At 38.6% G+C, this 22620-nt stretch overlaps 1 protein-coding gene and 1 pseudogene across 7 annotated transcripts in view; one reads left to right on the top strand and one right to left on the bottom strand.

The window, feature by feature from the left end:
• The window catches only part of PTPN12 (protein tyrosine phosphatase, non-receptor type 12), a 58372-nt gene extending 42294 nt beyond the window's left edge, over positions 1-16078 (bottom strand). For 4 of the 7 annotated variants that reach the window (XM_006774909.2, XM_015571235.1, XM_015571238.1 and 1 more), the window contains exons 1-5: positions 16059-16075; positions 13112-13117; positions 11022-11130; positions 2708-2784; positions 655-750 (exon numbers count right to left, since the gene is read on the bottom strand). In XM_006774909.2, coding sequence (XP_006774972.1) covers positions 655-678 — 24 coding nt within the window. In that variant the 5' untranslated portion in view covers positions 679-750; positions 2708-2784; positions 11022-11130; positions 13112-13117; positions 16059-16075. Of the gene's footprint in view, positions 1-654; positions 751-2707; positions 2785-11021; positions 11131-13111; positions 13118-16058 lie in introns of all 7 variants that reach the window. The other 3 variants (XM_015571239.1, XM_006774908.2, XM_015571236.1) reach the window with 2 other exon arrangements.
• LOC102753274 lies at positions 14107-15150 on the top strand (annotated as a pseudogene).
• Positions 16079-22620: the final 6542 nt, after the last annotated feature.

The raw sequence follows: 22620 nt of genomic DNA, 5'->3' as shown, positions 1-22620 counted from the left end.
GGTGAGACCATGCAGGGGGAGGGGCTGCAGGTTCACAGGTAAGGGGGGCAATCAGGGGTGGGGCTGGAAAAGGGCAGGGTTCGCTGGGGGGTTGGGTGGCCGCCCCACCCCTGATTGGGCTGGGAGAGGCTGATTGGGAGCAGGGCCGGCCCAGGGGAGAGGTCACGGAAGGTTGGCCGGCCAGCCTCATGCCAGATCAGGCGGTTTGCTGGCCGCAGTGGGCGTTATAGTGACAGGTCATTCCAGCGTTCTGTCGCTGGCTTTTTATATATATATATAGTTGCTTTAAACATAAAGCAAAAAATAATTTTACAGTAAACACTATATAACTGCCATCTATTTTCTACAATTAATATTTCACTATACTTGATTTATCATATAGCTGTCTCTATCCATCTGACTATCAATTCATATTATTTAGGAGCTGTCTTATTAGTTACTGACATAATACAAGATTTCAAGTGCTATCACACCCTCTTTCTACCTAAATAAATGCGACATCCTAGAATCAGTTTCTGGCTTTTTCGTACACATTAGCTATAATTAAGATATCATTATGGCTAAAAAGTGCTTCCATGTCTTAATTCAATAAAACAGTCTAAGTCACTACATGTAATACTTCTCAAAATAGATTGTGAAAAGTAAATTACTTACTACAACATTGTACTCCCATATCATCCTCCAAAAATCTATTACTGTATTTGCTAAAGGACCTTGGGTTGCCACGTATGCTTTTGGCCCATAAACACCCTAAAATGGTTAAAAGCAAATTTCGTTATCATCACCAAAAATATTTCCTTACCTAAATTTCAAGGTTTCAAATTTTATTAGTAGTACTGCTGTTTTCACCTAAAAGCATTTTCAAATAATTTTTCTTTCATAGTACATAAAAGCATAACAAAATACAATCATTTCACTTTAGCTTTTTAAAAAATGCTATTACTTTTGTGTATTTATTAGACAAGGTACACAGAATTAGTACTCAACTGCCTTATGCTAACTTGTTAAAGAAGGGTACCGCCCTAAGCAGTTTGGCTCAGTGGATAGAGCGTCGGCCTGCGGACTGTAAGGTCCCACGTTCGATTCCGGTCAAGGGCATGTACCTTGGTTGCAGCACATCCCCAGTACCCAGTGTGCAGGAGGCAGCTGATCGATGTTTCGCTCTCATCGATGTTTCTAACTCTCTATCTCTCTCCCTTCCTCTCTGTAAAAAGTCAATAAAATATATTTTTTAAAAAATTATTATTTAGCTAGGAATTAAAAACAAAAGCCCCAATTTTAAGCCAACAAAATTAACTATAGCAGAAACATAAAAACATCCTTTGATTCTAAAAACAAAACTAAAATTAGCTAACAGTTCTTCCTTAGCTAGATTCTTCCATAGCTACCTTTAATTATTTTTTTTTAATATATTTTTATTGATTTTTTACAGAGAGGAAAGGAGAGAGATAGAGAGTTAGAAACATCGATGACAGAGAAACATCGATCAGCTGCCTCCTGCACATCCCCCACTGGGGAAGTGCGCGCAACCCAGGTACATGCCCTTGACTGGAATCGAACCTGGGACCTTTCAGTCCGCAGGCCAACGCTCTATCCACTGAGCCAAACCGGTTTCGGCTACCTTTAATTATTTATTCAACTTCAAAGTGTATTGCATGCCTACTACATGTTTCTAATAATGAACCTGAGAATAAAACAAATAAGAGAGCAGACTGAAATACTAAACCAGTATATAATGGAATCATACAACAACTCAGTGTTATTAAAGTACAATTAAAAACTAGAACTTTTTAAACAAATGTCCTTTATAAACATTTAACAATGTTTATAAAATAATATAAACATAAAAAAATACCTGAAACAGCAAATCACTTTTGTATTAGTTTTTGTTTAACCTATTTGTTTTGGGTTTTGTAATAAAATTGTTGGGAAAAATAGGTTTTTATTTGAAACCCTAAAATTAAAATATTAATTTTACCATATAACTTTTACTACTTAATACTTTTTGTCAACAAAATACTGTATCAAAATGTGTATAAATATCACATACAAAATAACTAAAATTATTCTATCATATAATTAGAAAGATTCAAAAACAGAGCTAGTGGAATAAAGTAGTCAAATAGCAGTTTGAATTTGTCTCTCTATTGATAACCATGTAAGAATTTAACTGCTTTTGATCAAAGGTAACTATATGAAGACTATATTTAATCTTACATTTTTGGTCTCACTTGAAATGGTGGCAACTGCCAAAAGTTTTAAATTTAAGTTTATATTCTAAAATTTTAAATCAGTATTACCCAGTAATTTCAGCCCTGGCAATTTATCCTAGGAAATTTTTCAAAAGAGTAATACTACTCATTGCAATATTACCATTAAGAAAAACTGAAACAACCTATGATTTCACAATAGGGAATGATCATATACATCTGTGTACATAAACTCAAAGGGACAACAGAGAAAATGATTTAGTGATAGGGAAAGTGTTTATAAGTCTTTAAGGTAAAAAGAAGAAAACTATGGCCAAACTCTTTATCTTTATGAAAAAGGACACTAGAAGGCAAAGTACGTAAAAATGTGTCAGGGCTGTGACTTTATTTTTATTTCTTTTGCTAGTATAATGTTTAGTCAATTTAAAATAATTAAATAAACTAGTATGAAGAAAGACATTAAATATGGCAGAGTAAGATTTAAAGCTAATATATACCTTAATAAAATTTGCATTGATATAGTCTGAATCTTGAGAAGGAGTCTTTAGAGTCAACTTAACTCGGCTGTGATCAACTACAAGAAAAAATATTTCACAAATTATGTTCTGTTGGCAGACATGTGCTTTCTCATGAACCATAAGTAAGATTAAATAAATAAGTAAAAATATTTACTTTGAAAAACAATTAAAATTGACTCTGGGTACAGAAGAATAATTTTTAACATCATATTGACCGGAAGTCTTTTTTTTAATCCTCACTCAAGGATATTTTCCCCATTGATTTTTAGAGGTGAAGGGGTGTGCGAGGGGAGAAAAGAGTAAGGGAGGGGGGAGAAAAACATCGATGTGAGAGAGAGAGGCATCCACTGGTTACCTCCCACATGTGCCCCAACTGGGGCCAGGCATAGAACCTGCAACCTGGTCTAGAATCGAACCCAAGATCCTTGGGGGTGTGGGCTGATGCTCTAACCATTTTGCAACACTGACCAGAAATATTCTTTAAAAACAAACACCTGATGATGTAAACCTCTGTTTTAAAGATGCAATCAGTATAATCTCAGGAGCTCTTTTAACATACAAATTCCTGGGGATCATCCCATATTTTCTAGACAAGAGTCTGGGTTTTAAACCTCTGTAGCTTTTAAAAAGCATATATGTGGTTTGCACTACCAATACACAAGCTCATTTGCAAAAATTCTTACTAGGAAAAAAAAAGCTTTCATATTTCGCAAAAAGAATAAAAATTTAGTAAATTGTGACAGATGAATGAATTAAGTTGATATATAAGAGTACTCAATACTGCACTTGGCCAATACTATTTATTATTAAACTAGAGGCCCAGTGCACGAATTTGTCACAGGTGGGGTCCCTTGCCTGGCCAGCGATCGGAGCCATCTTGCCCAGTCCCAATCGGAACCGATCAGGGCTGGCCGGTCGGGGGGAGGGACTGCAGGATATTGGCCAGCTGTGGGAGGTTGGCTGTGTGAGTGCACTGACCACCAGGGGGCAGCTCCTGAGTTGAGCATCTGCCCCCTGGTGGTTAGTGCATGTCATAGTGACCAGTCATACAGTCGACTGGTCGTACCAGTCATTTAGGCTTTTATATATAGAGATAAATCTGTACTTGTAATAAAAAAACAATCTTTACAGTAAAGTCCAAAAATATCAATTTCGTAAAATTGTGGTTTATTTCTAAAATAAAATACATGATTTTTAAAAATTAAATCTTAAAGAAAGATATAACATGAAAAGCAATCTTTCCCTGTCCTTGAATTCCAGGGCTCTCTCTTTCCCAGCAAAGATATTAAGGTTCTTTTTTATCTTCCAAAGTAATTTTTATGCATATACCTAAGTAGTTGGAAAGAACTACACAAATACAATGATACTATACATGTTGTTCTTTATCTATTACTTTTTCAGCCTCTATTCAAAGTATCTTAAAAGTAGAGACTTTGTATGATAATTGATTGACCACTTGAATCCTCAGTAACTGTTTCTGGGGATTGTGAATCCAAATAGTAACAGCGGCTCCCAAATGACAGTCATGACTGGTGCTGCTGGGCTGCTGTATGCAAGATGAGAATTTTAAAATTTTTCCTTGATGGAAAATTTTATGCATATACAAAAATATAATAATATAATGGATCCCCATATGTCCATTACCAAGCTTTAATAATTATTTGCATTTTAGCAGTCTTATTTCATCCACCTGTAATCAGACAACAGCTGGGGGCTGGAGAAAGCAAGTTAAAACACAAGATCTCTGAGTCCCACACTGCAAAAAATTGAATTTAGTAATTCAAGATGGGGCACAGAAATGGCTTTTTATAAATTAACTAGAGGCCTGGTGCACAACATTCATGCACTGGGGGGCATCCCTCAGCCCGGCCTGCGTCCTTTCGCAGTCCTAGAACCCCTCAGAGGATGTCCACTGAGGGCTCCTTAGTGCTGCTGTGGAGGTGGGAGCTGCACTTGCCAGCCTGTGAGTGCACACTGACCACCAGGAGGCAGCTCACGCATTGAACGTCTGCCCCCTGGTGGTCAATGTGTGTCATAGAGACTGGCTGTTCCACAGTTTTCACTTCTGATACACGTCATAGGTTCGCCATCACTGGGATAGGATATTATGCTGCTTATTATATAACATCATCAAGTACATTTTAACATTCTTCCTTGGTACTCCTATTAAGCATAAAAATAAGCAGACAGAATGTAAAGAATAACAAAGCAATGAAAATAATAATTTCTCCCCATGGTTTTGCTGGCTGCCTCTACAATCTCTTAAGAATTCAACTCCATAGATAAAAATCTATGTCGGCTACCCAACAGGCTCTTTAAAGCAGCAAATTTTTTTTTCTTTTTGAACAAATACCGACAACCTGTGGCAACAAAAAGAAAATAGATAAGATTGTTATCAAGGAAAGAGAAACCACAAGAGACTAAATCCCGGTCTAAGAAATAAAAGGATCTACATAATTAACATTAGATAGGCAGAGCACCCTGATCCATCACTGCTAAAGGCTAGCCAGCTCAGTTTTAGCCCTCTAACACACAAAGTACAGGGCATTCTTGACATAAGGAGTACCTAGAAATTTCTTAATTCTGGTACTGGCTTCAGTGTTCTAGTCTAAAATGAATCAGACATTCAAGATAGCTCCAGAAAAAAAAAAAATGGATCTTTGAATAGTGATGAAACTACTTTTAATTTATCAAAAGCAAGGATGTCTGCTCTTGCCACTTTAAGTTAACATTATACCAGCGGTTCTAGCCACTGTAATAGGGCAAAAGAGAGATTCATATTAAAAAGTAGCAAAATGAAAAAAAAAAGTAGCAAAATGGTCATCATTTGCAGATGACATGATTTTGTATGTGAAAAATCATAGAGGATCCACAGAAAACTACTAAAGTAATAAATGAGTTTAGGAAGGTCACTAGATTTTTTTAGAAATCAATATACAAATATAAATTGTATTTCTATACAGTTGATCCTTAGACATCGTGGGAGTTAGACACTCACTGCCACCACCCTTTATGGAGTTGAAAATTCACTTACAATTTTTGACTCCCCAAAATTTAAGTTTTCCCTTGTGACTGCCCCTTCCCCACCTGTGAATACTAAAATCTGTAGATGCTCAAGTTCCCTATATAAAATGGCACAGATCAATGCATAGTTGGCCCTCTGCATGCATGGATTCCTAACTTCAAATCTAAAATAGTAGTTAGTTATTGAAAAAAATTCATGTAAAAGTGGGCCCATGTAATTCAAACCCATGCTGTTTAAGGGTACTAGCAAAAAAAAAATGTGAAAACAAAATAATAGTAATTTCATTTACAACAGCTTAAAGAAGTTTTTTAAAAGAAATACAAGACGTGTACACTGAAAATCATGTAACATTACTCACAGAAATGAAAGAATTCTATATAATAAACCCTAATATGCAAATTGACCAAACAGTAGAAGGACTGGTCGCTATTAACTGACCCCCAAGGGACAGACGCTCAACGTAGGAGCTACCCCTTGGTGGTCAGTGCGCGCCACAGGGGGAGCACCGCTCAGCCAGAAGCCAGGCTCACAGCTGGCAAGTGCAGCGGTGGTGGCAGGAGCCTCCGCAGCAGCACTAAGGAGCAGTGAGCAGCAAGTGGTAGGGAGCAGCAAGCTGGCGGGCGGTAAGGAACGAGGGGTCCCGGACTGTGAGGGGGCACAGGCTGGGCTGAAGGACCCCTCTCCCACCCCCAGTGCACAAATTCCGTGCACCAGGACTCTAGTACAGTGATGGCGAACCCTTTGAGCTCGGCGTGTCAGCATTTTGAAAGACCCTAACTTAACTCTGGTGCCATGTCACATATAGAAATTTTTTGATATTTGCAACCATAGCAAAACAAAGACTTATATTTTTGATATTTATTTTATATTTGTAAATGCCATTTAACAAAGAAAAATCAACCAAAAAAATGAGTTCGTGTGTCACCTGACACGCGTGTCATAGGTTCGCCATCACTGCTCTAGTATCTATATAACTGAGAGACAATTTCTATTCATAAACTGCAATAGTCAGTATGCCTTCAAATGACAATTTTTCTCAAATTAATCAATAAATTCCTACTGGGATTTTTGCAAAAATTGACAAGCTGATCCTACAATTTATTTTAAGATGCAAAGGACCCAAAGAACCAAAATAATTTTTAAAAATAACAGCAGAGTTGGAGGAATTACACTTCTTGCTTAAATTTTACTATACAACTGTACAGTAATCAAGATAGTGTGATACTGGCTTAAGAATAGGTTAATGGAATAGAATTAAATGTATGGGTCAAATGATTTCCAACAAAGATACCAAGGCAATTCAATGGAGAAAGAATAGTATTTAACACATGGTGCTAAAACAATCCCACATGCACAATTATTTTAGATCCTAACCTCACACTATATTAGAAAAAAATATTTTTACAAATCATCTGAAAAAAAAAACACCCACTTGTTACTAAGATATATAAAGAATTTTTATAACTCAATAGTATAAAAAAAAATCCAATTGTAAAAAGTACAAATGGTTTTAAGACACACTTCAGCAAAGAAGATAATCTGTATGAAAATGTTCATAACAGCATTGTTCATAATGCTCTTCAACTGGTAAGTGGTTAAACAAAATGTGGTATAAATGGAATATTAACTGAATAATAAAAAGAAATGAACTATTGATGTATGTTACAACATGGATGAATCAAAAAACATGCTAAGTGAAAAAGCCAGGCACAGACTACATATTGTATAATTACATTTATATGAAATTTCCAGAAAAGGAAAATCTATAGAGACATAAAGCAGAGCAGTGGTTGTCTGCGGCTGAAGATTGCAAATTGGCATATCATCTTATTGGAGTGATGGAAATGTTCTAAAATTGTATTGTTTTGATGGTTGCACAACTCCATATAAATTTAGCAAAAATCACTGAATTGTACACTTAAAATGGGTAAATTTTATGGCATGTAATCCTATATAATAAAGAGTTAACATGCTAATTAGACAGTGGAACCACCTGCTGGAATGACCAGTGGGTTGGGGGCGGGGACAGTGAGCCTGCACTGCCAAGATAGCCATGGTGGTCCCGGCACCCCACCCCCACCCCCTTCTACAGAGGCAACCGGAGAGGGGGTTGCTCCGTCCTGGTCCTGGCGCAGCGCCTTCCACAGAGGCAGCTGCAGAGAAGCCGGCGTAAGCCGCAGTTGGACATCCTTCCAGGGCACCCAGGCTGCCAAAGGGATATCTGACTGCCAGCTTAGGCCCAATCTCCCGGGGAGTGGGCCTAACCTGGTAGGTAGACATCCCTAGAGAGCTCCGGACTTCGAGAGGGTGCAGGGTGCACTGGGCCTCTTGTTATATCAATAAAGCTGTTTTAAAAAATACTGTGTCGCCGAAACCGGTTTGGCTCAGTGGATAGAGCGTCGGCCTGCAGACTGAAAGGTCCCAGGTTCGATTCCGATCAAGGGCATGTACCTGGGTTGCGGGCACATCCCCAGTAGGAGATGTGCAGGAGGCAGCTAATCGATGTTTCTCTCTCATCGATGTTTCTAACTCTCTATCTCTCTCCCTTCCTCTCTGTAAAAAATTAATAAAATATATTTAAAAAAAAATACTGTGTCTGCAAGTTCTGGACATGCTAAACATGTAAGAGAAACTGACAACTTTAACATTATGCTTTTAACAATAAACATACATCTATAAATACAATTACTTTCAATATAATTTTCTAAATTAAAGTGACTACAAACTTATTGGAAATTGACTTATCAAACCTTATTATGATTTAAAGGAAAAGACACTGCAACTCTGACTATAGCCCATAGCTCAGGTTCTAGGGCAAGGATTCTCAACCTTAGCACTATGGGCATTTTGGCCTTAGATAATTCTTTACTGTGGGGAGGAGGCTTTCGCCTCTGTACTGTACACATCCTACATCCACTAGATACCAGCAGCTACCTGCCCACTGCACAACCAGTTTTCACAACCAAAATGTCTCTGACATTGCTAAATGTCATTTCAGGGGCAAAATCATCCTAGCTGATGAGCACCAATGTTCTGAATAGAAACTGTCTGGCCTTAAATTCTCATCCACTCTATTAGCTGTATGACAAGCTATTTAATCTCCCTGTCTCAGTTTCTCATCTGCAAAGTGGCATATTACAGTATCTACTTTATAGTTTTATTGTGGTGATTATGGCAAATAATCCATTCACTACAGAAATTGGCAAATAATAAAAAATTAGGGCTTTCATTTTTCAAAAGGCCAATTTAACAACACACTACTGACCCTCCCCTATTTAAAATTGTAAAGCTTCCCCATTCTGTTCTCAGCTTTCTCTATGCTCCTCATTTTTACTATATTATTCTCAAAACAGCACTAGTCACCATTTGACAGACCACCCATGCTATTTGTATTCATTATCCAACACCATGACTAGAATATAAAGTTTTATAAGGGCAGGAGGTTTTGTCACTTTGTTTTCTATAGTATCCCCAGAGCACAGTATAGGATCAAAATACTTTGTAAAATCAATGAATGAAACATAAAATATAAAAACAGAAACCTGAAGCTGTTTAAGATTCATTTTCCCAGATTATAGAAAAAGGTGGAGAAACTGTCTTTTTTTTAAGAGTACGTAATTAATTCTAGAGCACAGTTAAGAGTATTTTAAGATTATCTTGCTTACCACTATCCAGAAGAAACCCATACCATCCACTATTCTGAGGTGAATTGGAAGAAAAGCGGAGTGTATTTTCCAAAAGCTTAATGAGTGTTTACTATGCTATTTAAGAATATAATTACATTATTATTACTAGAATATAATGCTATCAGTATAGGGTGGGGGTAAAAGTAGGTCTATGGTTGTTAGTATTCGAAACAGAGTTTAGTCAGCAAAAGTTTTTCTTTTCTTTTTTTTTTTTAAGGAAAGTTTGACTTTTGGAGAGAGAAGGAGAGGAGGAAGGAAGGGAGGGAGAGAGGGGGAGATGGATATTGAGTCATCTTTTCTAAGTATGTATTTTAAAATTAATTTTTAGAGAGGAAAGGAGATGGAAAAAGAGAGAGAAACATTGATGTGAAAGTGCAACATCGATTGGCTGCCTTCTGTACACCCTGACGGGGGATCCAGCCTGCAACCTGGGCATGTGCCCTGACGGAGAATCAAACCAGCAACTTTTTGGTGCCCAGACAACGCCCAACAAACTAAGCCACATCAGCAGGGCTCAACAAAGGTTCTAATTGTGAATAAACAACAAATAAAAATTAATAATTTAGCATTTAAAAAAATTTATTGCCCTGGCTGGTGTTGTTCAATGGCTAGAGTATCAGCCTGCAGACCGAAGGGTCACAGGTTCAATTCCTAGTCAAGGGCATGTACCTGGGTTGCAGGTTTCATTCTCGGCCCTGTTTGGGGCACATGTGGAAGGCAACCAATCAATGTGTTTCTCTCACATCAATATTTCTCTCTTTCTTACTCCCTCTCCCTACCTCCCTTCCACGCTCTCTCTGGAAATCAATAGGAAAAATATCCTCAAGTGACAATTAACAAACAAACAAACAAACAAACAGTTTTATTGAGGTATCTGTCTTTTTTATTTTACTTTTAATTTATTGATTTAGAGAGACATCAATATGTTGTTCTAATTTATGCATTCATCAGTTGCTTCTTGTATGTGCCCTGACCAGAGGAGATCAAACCTGCAACCTTGGTGTATCATCAGGAACATGCTCTAACCAACAGAGCTACTCGACCAGGACCTATATTATTTTATTTTAATGAAATAACTTTGAATAGGGAATCCACAAAATTTTTAGATTTTTCAGTATTTAAAAGAAAGTTAAGCCCTGGCTGGTGTGTCTCAGTTGGTTGACTATCCCAGGCCCAGAGGGAGGTTGCTGGTTCAATTCCTGGTCAGGGCACGTGCCCAGGTTGTGGGCTTGATCCCTGGTAGGTGTCTAGGAGGCAGCCAACTGAAGTTTCTCTCTTACATCGATATTCCTCTCTCCCTCCCTCTCTCTCTAAAATGAATGAAAACATATAAAAAAAGAAAAAGAAATTAGCACCAGAGTAATTGTAATGCTTAGAAAATTAAACAATAAAAAACATAACAAAAAAAATTATTCAGAAGGAAAAACAAGAAGCACAAAATCAAATTGTTAACTTGTAGTGTACCTTGAGAGATTAATTACTACCTCTTTAATACTCAAATTCATTAGAAAAACTAAAACTAGTGTAGGCTACAAATTGCTAATTAGCATTTCCATTTCTATGAAGGGCATTTCAAACTTACATGGCAGTATGTCCTTATATCTGTTCTTTTTAACATTTTCTTCTTTTTCTCCAGTGGCTGTGGGATAAATCTTTTCTGTTCTGTATTTGGTAGACAATCTTCTTAATCGCTTAAAATACAAAAGAAAAAGAAAATTCAAGTTTAGAAAAACATTAATATTTTCAAATTTTTAATGATTTATAAATAATTCTTCACTGAATTTTGCTAACTCCAATTCCTCATAACTCATTTCCCAAAGTTTACAGTATCTCACCACCCCTTAATAATTAACCCCAAGGATGACTTTTACTAAGTGCAAACAAAAGATTAATATCACAAAGTAGCAATGAAAGAAAACTAGAATAACTTAGTCATTTTAGTTAAAGAAACCATTAATAAGCTGAATCAGAACACTTAACTCAGTCCTTAACTTATGCAAGTTATATTTGTTTTATTTTTTTAAAATATATTTTATTGATTTTTTTACAGAGAGGAAGGGAGAGAGATAGTTAGAAACATTGATGAGAGAGAAACATCAATCAGCTGCCTCCCTGCACATCTCCCACTGGGGATGTGCCCGCAACCAAGGTACACTTGGTTGCCCTTGACCGGAATCAAACTTGGGACCTTTCAGTCCGCAGGCCGACGCTCTATCCACTGAGCCAAACCGGTTTCGGCTCAAGTTATATTTGTTTTAATACGGAGTTTCAAAAACCAAGTTTTAAAACCATGCCGAGACTTCCCTTTGATGGCAGCGTAGGTAAGCGCCGCACTTGCCTCTCCCACAACCACATCAAAATCACAACTAAACTACAAAACAACTATCAGTCAGAACTACCTGAAATGTGGCTGAATGGAAGTCCTACAAATAAGGAATTAAAGCAGCAGCCCCATGGAGACTGGTAGAAGGGGTGAAGACATGAAATGGGCTAGATAAAAATTGTGAGGTATATCTCAGCTGCACAAATCCCTCCACCAGCGCCCCCACACCAGGGTTCCAGCGCCAGAAAGAGAAGTTCACATTACTTCTGGCTATAAAAACCAGGGGAATTAAGAATGAGGGAGACTGAGGGTGGCTGGAGTCCCAGGCAGTTCTTCTTAAAAGGTCTGCACAAAGATTTACTCTGACTCCCTCCTTCTGAGCTCCATTGCTGGGGCAACAATTTGAAAGACACCAGAGGTATATGGGAGGAACTGAACTGTCTGGCATCAGGGCAAGAGCTGAGGTGGGGGGTCAGCTTTCTCCCAGAAAGTTCTGGCAGAGTCCACTGTTCTTTTGATGAGCCCTCCCCGCAACAGAGCTGTCAGACAGGCATCTTATCTGAGACTCCATCAACCCTGCCCTGGTGATTAATATTTCAAATAACATCCAATTTTTAGGCCCACCAAGGCTGTTTCCAGTGGTTTTTCCATACAAGTGACTTGTTCTTGACTCATGCTTCAGATTTTCCTAAAATCTCTCAAACAAGTAGCATATGGCCTCAGTGTGCCCCATACCTCTTGCTAAGTGGCCCCAAGCCCTGCACTAGCAGCAGCAAGCCTGGGTTTGCAGCTGGGCCTTGCCAGGGCGCCAAGCCCAACACAAGTAGCAGCCACCTGCAGATCACTTTGTAGCTCATACTGAGTGGCCCTGGGCAGAACACAGGCAGAGGCTGACCTTGGCCTGCAATCTTCCAGGATGCCTCAGAGCCAGCACAGTCAGTCTCAAACCACACTGAAGCACCATAACCAAACCACCTCCCAAGCAACACACTCAAGGAGCAGACTCAGGGGCACCAGAGCCCACTGATCTTCTACAGTGGTGGAGCCAGTCTTGGCAGCTAATCAATCCCTTCCATTGAGGTGACAACAGAAAGCAATGCTAAACTACAACATGAGGCCGTACACAGCCCACACTGAGAGAGAGAGAGAGTGTGTGTGTGTGTGTGTGTGTGTGTGTGTGTAGGGGGGTGGGTACCTCAAGTGCCAAGCTTAGGTGATCAGGAAGACTGTGCCACTTGACCCTATAGAACACTTACTACATTAGGCCACTCTACCAAGCTAGGGGGACATATAATAGTTTTACCTAAAACATAAAAACAAACACAGGGAGGCTGCCAAAATGAGAAGACAAAAGACTCAAGTTAAAGAACAGAACAAAACTCCGGAAAAAGAACTAAACAAAATGGAGACAAGCAAACTATTAGGTGCAGAGTTCAAAGCACCGGTTATAGGGATGCTCAATGAAGAATAGATGAATTCAGTGAGATCTATAATAATAAAAGTATAATATGCTAATTAGACCGGACAGCGGAACGGCCTTCCAGATGCAGTCGGGGTTATGAGGGCCGAACCCCTTACACAAATTTCGTGCATTGGGCTTCTAGTAGGAAACATAAAACAGAGCAGAAAACATAAAAAAGAACCAGTCAGAAATGAGGCCCAGTGGGTGTGGCTCAGTGGTAGAGTGTGTACCCATGAAACAGGAGGTCATGGTCATGGTTCGATTTGGGGTCAGGGCACATGCCTGTATTCCGGACTCGATCCCCAGTAGTGGGTGTACAAGAGGCAGCTGATCAATGATTCTCTCTCGTCACTAATGTCTCTCTCCTCTCCCCACCTTCCTCTCTGAAGTCAATAAAAATACATTTAAAAAGAAAGAAATGAGGATACACTAGCTGAAATGAAGAATACATTACAGGGAATCAACAGTGGAGTAGACAAAGCAGAGGATCAAATCAGAGATCTGTAAGATAAGTAGAAAACATCCAATCAGAACAGCAAGAAGAAAAATGTAAAAAAAAAATTTTTTTTTAAAATGAAGATAGTATAAGCAACCTCTGGGACAATTTCAAGTATGCCAACATTCCCATCAAAGTGATGCCAGAAGGAGAAGAGAAAAAGTAAGAAATTGTAAGCCTATTTGAAAAAACAATGACAGAAAACTCCCCTAACTTGATGAATGAAATAGACATACAAGTGCAAGAACCATAAAGAGTCCCAAACAAGATGAACACAAAGAGGCCCACACCAACACACATAAATAAAATGTAAAAGATAAGGACAAAAAGAATCATCAAGCAGCAGAAGAAAAGCAGTTAGTTACCTGCAAGGGAACTCCACTAAGATGTCAGCTGACTTCCCTAAGACTGTCAGTGTGGCAAGGATGGTGGCCATGGTTCTACTCTATGCCTCTGATCTGCTGCTGCTGTCAGGGGCCCATAAGGCAGAGGTCTGTGCTAGTAAGCCTGGAGAGGCTTGCTCATTTCCCTGAAAGGATATCTATAATTATGCTGATGCGAACATGGCACATCTTCTGGAACAGTGGAAGAAAGATGATGACCTAGAAGTAGGAGACCTCCCAGAGCACAAAAGACCCTCAGCATCTCTGGACTTCTCACAGATATCCCAGGCAAGCCCAAGACCATATTTAAAATGATGCAGAAAGGGAAGTTTCTCATGTTTGTCACCATATCAGGAAGCCCCAGGGAGAAAGAGAGGGAGGAAATCACCAGCCTCTGGAAAGGCAGCCTTTCTAATGCCAACTATGACATCCAGACATTCATCATGGATCAGACCCTGCCATCTGTATGCTGTGTGATGGGAGCTATGCCTAGGAGATCAAGGACTTTTTCGTCAGTCAGAGCAGGGGTGCTGATGTCACTCTGGAGGGACAGGTGTCATCAGCAAAGGAGGAAGAGGCAAAGAGAAAAAACAAAGCAAAAAAAATGGCAAGGAGAAGGAGGGAGACCCAAAATCTCAGTTTTCAAAGGAAGGCAATGGAGCTGGAAATAAACAAGAGACCTGTAACAGGGCTGCTGTGGCCTCTGCCTGGTATTCATGGGACAGAGCTCAGTCAGAGCCAGTGGGGTGGGCGTGGGAATCCACACACTGGAGAGAATTCTAGTTTTCTCTAGAGAGAACCTGCCACATGACCACTCTGTGGTCAGAGCAAGAATTACTATTGAAAGGCTTCAAGTAGGAAGACAGGTTTTGTATTAACATTGGACACTGCCAAATTCAGATTTCCTATAAAATCACTTTACATGAAAATCTGACTGTTGCTTTTTCCTATTTAAATTTGGGGGATTCTTGCCTGGCCAGTGTGGCTCAGTGGTTGAGCACTGAACCATGAATGTCAGTTCAATTCCGGTAAGGGCCCATGCCCAGGTTGCGGGTTCAATCCCCAATGGGAGGCATACATGAGGCAGCCAATTGATGATTCTCATCACTGATGTTTTTCTCTCTCTGTTCCTCCTCTCTCTTTCTGTTAAAAGCCGCGACCCTTTAATACAGTTCCTCATGTGGTGACCCCCAACTTCATTGTTACCAATTGAACATAATTAAGCATAGTGATTAATCACAAAAACAGTATGTAATTATATATGTGTCTTCCGATGGTCTTAGGCGATCCCTGTGAAAGGGTCGTTCGACCCCCAAATGAGTCGCGACCCACAGGTTGAGAACTGATGTAGACACACATTAAGACTTGATTTAATCAAATCAGGCTCTTCACACTGCAAAAAAACATCATTTCTGCCGAAACCGGTTTGGCTCAGTGGATAGAGCGTCGGCCTTCAGACTGAAAGGTCCCAGGTTCGATTTCGGTCAAGGGCATGTACCTGGGTTGCGGGCACATCCCCAGTGGGAGATGTGCAGGAGGAAGCTGATCGATGTTTCTCTCTCGTCGATGTTTCTAGCTCTCTCTCTCCCTTCCTCTCTGTAAAAAATCAATAAAATATATTAAAACAAACAAACAAACAAACAAAAAAACCATCATTTCATTACTGTGAAACTAAAACTTGCCAAGGGAACACTGCATGGAACTCTGGTATTTAAATACCCAATCAGGATGACAGGATGTGTAAATCTCACATCTTCAAAAAATGCAGAGAACAGAAAATAATGTAACTTGGAGATCTTAAGTATTTCCTTTGAATTTCTTGGAATTAAAGAGAACTCCTCAGACCACTTTACTCAATTGTTAGGCAGTCTATGAAGTTCAGGGATCCTGTTCTGTGTCCTTATTTAGGAAACAGTATGCTGGTTATGAGGTTCCTATGTCCTTCTTAATGTGACAATTTTAAAAGGTGTAAATTGGGAATCAGCCGAGTCCTTCTCAGAGAGTGGCATAACCTCATTTCATTTATAAACATGTTTCTTTTATAAAATGCCTAAATTTGTGGCATTTCTGTATTGTATTCATATGATCCCCTACCTGTTAATGTCGGATTTTGCTGTTAAAAGTTATGGAATTTATAAACAAGTGTCATTTTTAAGAACTAAAATTGTTTGTAAAAACCTCCCACTGTGATTTTTAACAAAATAGCGTATGTACATGGTTAGAAAATGCCATTGTTAAAGAAGGGTACTGCCCTAACCAGTTTGGCTCAATGGATAGAGCCGAGGCCTGTGGACTCCAGGATCCCGGGTTCGATTCTGGTCAAGGGCATGTACCTTGGTTGCGGGCTCATCCCCAGTAGGGAGTGTGCAGGAGGCAGCTGATCGATGTTTCTCTCTCATCGATGTTTCTGACTCTCTATCCCTCTCCCTTCCTCTCTGTAAAAAATCAATAAAATATATATTTTTAAAAAAAAGAAGGGTACCAAATGGGAAGGTCTGTGCCTAACCACTGCTGCCACAATTGTCTCAGATGAAGCTGCTATTAATGTTTCCAAAAACACATATTTACCAGCTTGGAAAAATAAAGAAATGTTAAAGTGTCTTCTTTACGAAGAAGGAAAAAAAAGATTAAAAATATGAACAATAAAATGGCAGTGAGTACACATCTATTAGCAATTGAATCTGAAAAAACAAAGGAAGAAACAGAGATAACAGAGAACATTTTGACAGTTGCCAAATGGGAGGGGGTTGGAAAAGGTGAAGGGGTTAAGAAGTACAAATTGGTAGTTAACAAAATAAACTGATGAACAAAATAGATCCAGAGACACTGAAAAAACAATAACAACAAATTGGTAGTAAAAAAAAATAGTCATAGAGATGTAAAGTACAGCATAGGGAATACAGTCAATAATATTCTAATAACTATGTTAGCAGATGGGTACAAAATTTATCAGAATAATTATTTAGTAAATTATGTAATGCCTAATCCCTGGGATGTACAACTGAAACTAATATTAATAATGCATATCAACTCTAAAAGAAAATTAAAAAGAAATGGTTTAAAATTAAAAAAAACAAATAAAACTATGCCTAAACGATTATGTATAATTTTCTTTATTCTGTCTTAAACCTTGAGCACTAATGATTGTGCCAGGCTCGTTCTAAAGCATAAGCTAATAATTACTTATAAGACACTACAAAACAAAGTTCTTTCACATACTGAATTGGAAATGTCCAACAAAGACCAATTCTGCTTATTCACTGCATTACAGAAGTGGTTTGTGAGTTAGTGACAAATTCTTACCACATATGGCAGAAGGGGATGTTCTATGGGCTGGAATATTTCTGCGTGTCAGTAATACACTTCCTGCTTTCAGAAGCACTGAAAGTCAGCATTGTGAATTGTTTAAATGCACTGCTGAACTACATTGCTGAAATTTAATTTCAAAGGAGCCTACTTTCTCCCAGGCTTAAAGACATATTGAAGGTATTCTGGTTTTACTATTCAACAAATTATCAAATACAAATGAAATGAAAAACTCTAGTAACATTTTAACTTTTTCACCATTTTACTTTTGCTACTTGTAATGCTGATATTTAAGCAACTGAGACTATTATGTCTATATTTTTTTAAAAAATCATAGAACTTTCAAGATTCTTAACTTAATCTTGTTATAGTTTTAACATATAGCAGTTGAAATAATCTTACAAATAGGCACTTACATATAAAATAGTGAGCCTTTAGGTTTTCTTTGAAAAACTAATAAACTTTATCACCACAATCGTAGAGGCCCAAAACAAGAATACACTTTTTTCCCTTTAAGATGAAAAAAATGCCAAAGTAAAATTCCCCACATTTAAGATGCTGCTTTCTTTGGCAAAGTTCTCAAAGTGTAGTAGGGAGGGAAATTATATCTAAAAGTAAATGAACTGTTGGTGAGGGTACGGGAAAACCAAGAACTTCATTAAATGCTAGTAACAAAGAACATTTTAGCATAACCTTAGAAAGGTGATTTGGCAATTACAAATAAACATGACCCCTTAAACCAGGAATTGTACTTCTATAAATTTGTCCTCTAGATAAACAGCACACACAGGAAGTATGTATGTACAAAGTTACTTATTGCAGCATCCTCTATAATAGACGCTTATTATGCTAAGTGTCTGGTCGTTCATTCAACCAATCAAAGCATAATATGCTAATGATATGCTAAGGCCACTCAACCGCTCACTATGACATGCACTGACCACCAGGGGGCAGACACTCCAACCAGTAGGTTAGCTTGCTGCTGGGATCTGATCAATCAGGACTGGGGACTGGAGCCCTCCTGCAGTCCCTCCCTGGCTGGCCAACCTCCCACATCCCCCTCCCAAGGCCAGCAGGCGGACATCCCCAAGGGGTCGCAGACTGCGAGAGGGCGCAGGCCAGCCTGAGTACCACCACCCCAAAGTACACGAATGTCGTAATCAATAATCGAGATAACTATGTATAAGGCCACCAACCACTCTGTAAAGTACATCACTTTGCTATACATCTGAAACTGCTATAGAATAATACTGAATATAAACTGTAATTGGAAAATAAAATTTTAAAAAGACATTTTCAATTAATTTTACCTTTAAAAGTATTGAAAAAAAATCAGATAAACCCCTTTAAATAATTTCATTCGTATCTCAGCGTTTCTGTTCTAAAAGACAGGAACTATGACAGTTTTAATTTTAGCCCCACACATATAAATCCTCCAATGGGTCTATCATCTTCAAGATAAACTACCAATTCCTTAGTTTAAATACAACATATTTTGAATGTTTCCCGTCTAATTTCCTAGCTTTTTTTTTAATAGCACTCTCTTAGAGTTTGATGCTTCAGCCCTATAGAATTACCAACACCACAAGCACTCCTCCACCCTTTTACATCAGAGTTTCACGATTTTTACTCATGTTGATGAGTTAATAGGACTCTGGCTAGGGTGCTATTTCCTTTCTGAAGCTTTTCTTAAACCACCCCTCTTAACCACCCCTCAGCCTCCAGCAGAGTAGTCAATACTAGATTGCTCTATTACCACCTGTGAAAAGTATATCAGTAATTGTCTATCTCACCAACCAGACTATAAAACTGACGGCAGACATTGGACTATCTTATTGGACTTTATAAACCAGTATGTAATGCAATACAAATCACACTGAAAGGGTTAGTTAGCTAGCTTAATTAGAAAGGTTTGCCGAGTTTTAGGAATGAGGAGGGCCCATAGGAGAAGAATACATAAATGGAGACTGGAAGACACCAGGGTGCTTATCTTCCTTATACAGAGGATAGAGAAATGCCACAGGAAGAAGGGGTCCAGGCAGATGGAAACATTTCTGGCCTGAGGAATAAAACAGCCATAAACCTAGGACAGACAGGGGTATCTGGCCTGAGCAATTAAAGTGACCATAAGTTAGACCAAAAGTAGCCCTGACCTGAGCAGCTGGGAAAGCTGTAAGATAAGGTTTTCTATGCCAGCACAACTAGGAGAAAACCGTAAGATAAATCAAAAGTGACTCCAACAAGCAAGATAAGGGGGTGAGAAAATGGGAGACACCACGTGGGCTTTGAGCTTTGAAACTAATTCTATGTAACAGAATGACCAAAGAGGAAAACGTGTGTGCGTGTGTGTTTGTATGTGTGTCCCAAATTAAGGAAAGGAACCAATTAAAAAAGGTCAGATTCAAACAAAGAACTGCAGCATATATAAACTGGAGACAAAGGGACATGAGGCAGGGGATTTTTTAAATTTTCCCATTAGAGAAAGAGAAAGCAGGCTTTTCCCATTGGGGACACCCCTGCCCAGATGGATTTTGTATCTGCTTCCAAAAAACTTCTACATTTTGTATTAAAGAAGCCTTTTTGTCTGTGAGTTTATTCTTCAAACTTCATGAGGACAAGGACCCACAGGAAGAAAAGTCTGCACTCCGAACCCCATGTTTCAACATTAAAAATGGGTAAATTTAAAAATTATTTGAGCCTTCTCAGACAAGTCACAGAGATGTCTCTAATATTAGAATTTTTGATGCAAACAAAAACTGAGTTTAATATTCAGTTTCAAAATTCCAAACAAATTATTTTCACTTTGTCTCTTAAAAGACAAACATTTTATTCCTTTAAACCTAAATCAGTAAACAGAGTCAAAGGCCTCTAAAAGTCACACGCAATACGACTTTTCTTTAAGGTACCCTTTGTGTGTCAAGATTTAAGTTCTTTAAAATAGTAGAAGTTTCACTGTTTATCTAACAACCAAAGCTAATGAGAACATGTTTTGTGATGTTTATTGAATCTCTCTAAACAGCTGTCTAATGTATTGTCCACTGAGTGTCTCATGGGCATCACAAACCTCCAAATAGTACCACCATTCAACAGTTACTCAAGGCTAGGAATCATTCCTTCACTTACCTCCCCCTCACCCCAGATATCCAATCTATCAGCAAACTGTGTTAGCTTCCTCTCTAAAATAGATCTAAATTTCATCAAGTAACTGAACAGACTTAGAATTCAGAACACATTAGGTAGAGACAAGTATTAAATTTAACTGTTGGCTAGATTTTAAGTCAAGACAAAGAAAAGAAAGGGACACCAAAAGAAATAGAGCTAAAATGGAAATTAAGCCAACTCAAATTCTTTTTGGGCCAAAACCGGTTTGGCTCAGTGGATAGAGTGTCGGCCTGCGGACTGAAAGGTCCCGGGTTCAATTCCAATCAAGGGCATGTACCTCGGTTGCGGGCACATCCCCAGTAGGAGATGCGCTGGAGGCAGCTGATCGATGTTTCTCTCTCATCGATGTTTCTAACTCTCTATCTCTCTCCCTTCCTCTTTGCAAAAAATCAGTAAAATATATTTTTTAAAAAAATTCTTTTTGGAATAAGATGGGATATACATAAATTAAATATTGGAGCTCAAGACTTCTCATGCTCTGTTACTAGTCCACACACTACTGCCCCAAATTCCTCAATGTCAAAACACTTAAACAGTATGAGTTTCATAAGACAATACTTTTAGTAAATATGCACACAATATACAAATCTTAAACTGTACCTTAAAAGGAAATAAAAATAGAATTACTTTAAGCCTAAGAGTTATAATAGGCAAAATATAACAATAACTAATCCATAAAATGCATGCTTTTGCTATTGCTCTGAATATTTTCTGAGGCAATCTGGAATTTTAATGGGGGGGGGGTGGCACATAGTTGGCATTCAATAGTAACTATTAAATGAATAAATTCATCTGGTTTGATAACTGAAATATTTAATTGTCCTACATCACAAAAGCCACTCAATCTAATACTACTAAGTTAACCCTACCACACAAATTGCATAATTATTAAACTAAAATAAAGTCTGTGTAAAACCCAAATAGCAACAAGTAGTAAAAGCAGAGTACAATTTCCACCAAAAGCATACTCTCTCTGACTGTTCTTAAATCTTTAAAAACATATTTATATAAAAATAAGAGGCCTGGTGCATGAAATTCATGCACTGGTGGTGGAGGGGGCGTCTCTCAACCCAGCCTGTGTCCTCTCACAGTCCGGGACCCCTCGCTCCTTATCACCTGCCTGCTTACTGCTCCCTAACCCTTGGCTCGCTGCTCCTTAGTGCTGCAGCGAAGGTTCCTGCCACCTCCCCTGCACTTGCCAGCCATAAGCCTGGCTTCTGGCTGAGCAGCGCTCCCCCTGTGGGAGCACACTTACCACCAGGGGCAGCTTCTACATTGAGCTGTCATTCCACGCATCATAGGGACTAGTCATTTCACCATTCAGTCCATTTGCATATTAGCATTTTATTATATAGGATATGCATACCTCTAAATAATGTTACAAGCAGCTAAAATAACCAAAGGATCTATCAACTATGCAATTGCAGCACCCACCTCTGATTACAAAATATGACACTCTCCTCCCAAAATTCATATTTTTATCTTTGCTCACATTTTACCTACTGCTGCATAACAGACTAACTTGCCTGCCATTCTTGTGCAGAAAAGCATGGTTGTGAATTCTCATATGAAGCTAAGTCAGGACTGATGTTAAAAGAACATAATTTGAAGTAAATAGGGGACAATCTTATGGGCCTTTGGGTAACAAATGATTTTTTTCTTTGTTCATGTTGATTTCAATGCTTTAGTTATTTTCCTAGTAGTCTGCCAAGCAAACTCCTTGCTTTCTTCTAGCTCAATATAGAAATCATCCTGCTGATTGTGATTGAAACATTTCCTGAGACTAGCACTAGCAACCATCAGCTCCATCTTCCACTTCCTCCAAAAATGCTTCTTCATCTCTAACCACAGCTCTTCAAATATACCTCTAATATAGGACATATCCCAATGTACAATAATTACTCATATATGCACATAGTGTCCCTGATAGAGCATGAATTCCCTGAAGATCCAGGCCCTACCTTCTTTTTCTACTATACCAGCTAGTACCAGCAAATAGCATCAATAAACTGTTTAGGTCTTCTCAGGTGGTAATGCTCAGTTCAGAGA

The sequence above is a fragment of the Myotis davidii genome, unplaced genomic scaffold (assembly GCF_000327345.1).
Source record: "Myotis davidii unplaced genomic scaffold, ASM32734v1 scaffold125, whole genome shotgun sequence".
Taxonomy (NCBI): Eukaryota; Metazoa; Chordata; class Mammalia; order Chiroptera; family Vespertilionidae; genus Myotis; species Myotis davidii.
This window is presented reverse-complemented; position numbering and strand designations above follow the sequence as displayed.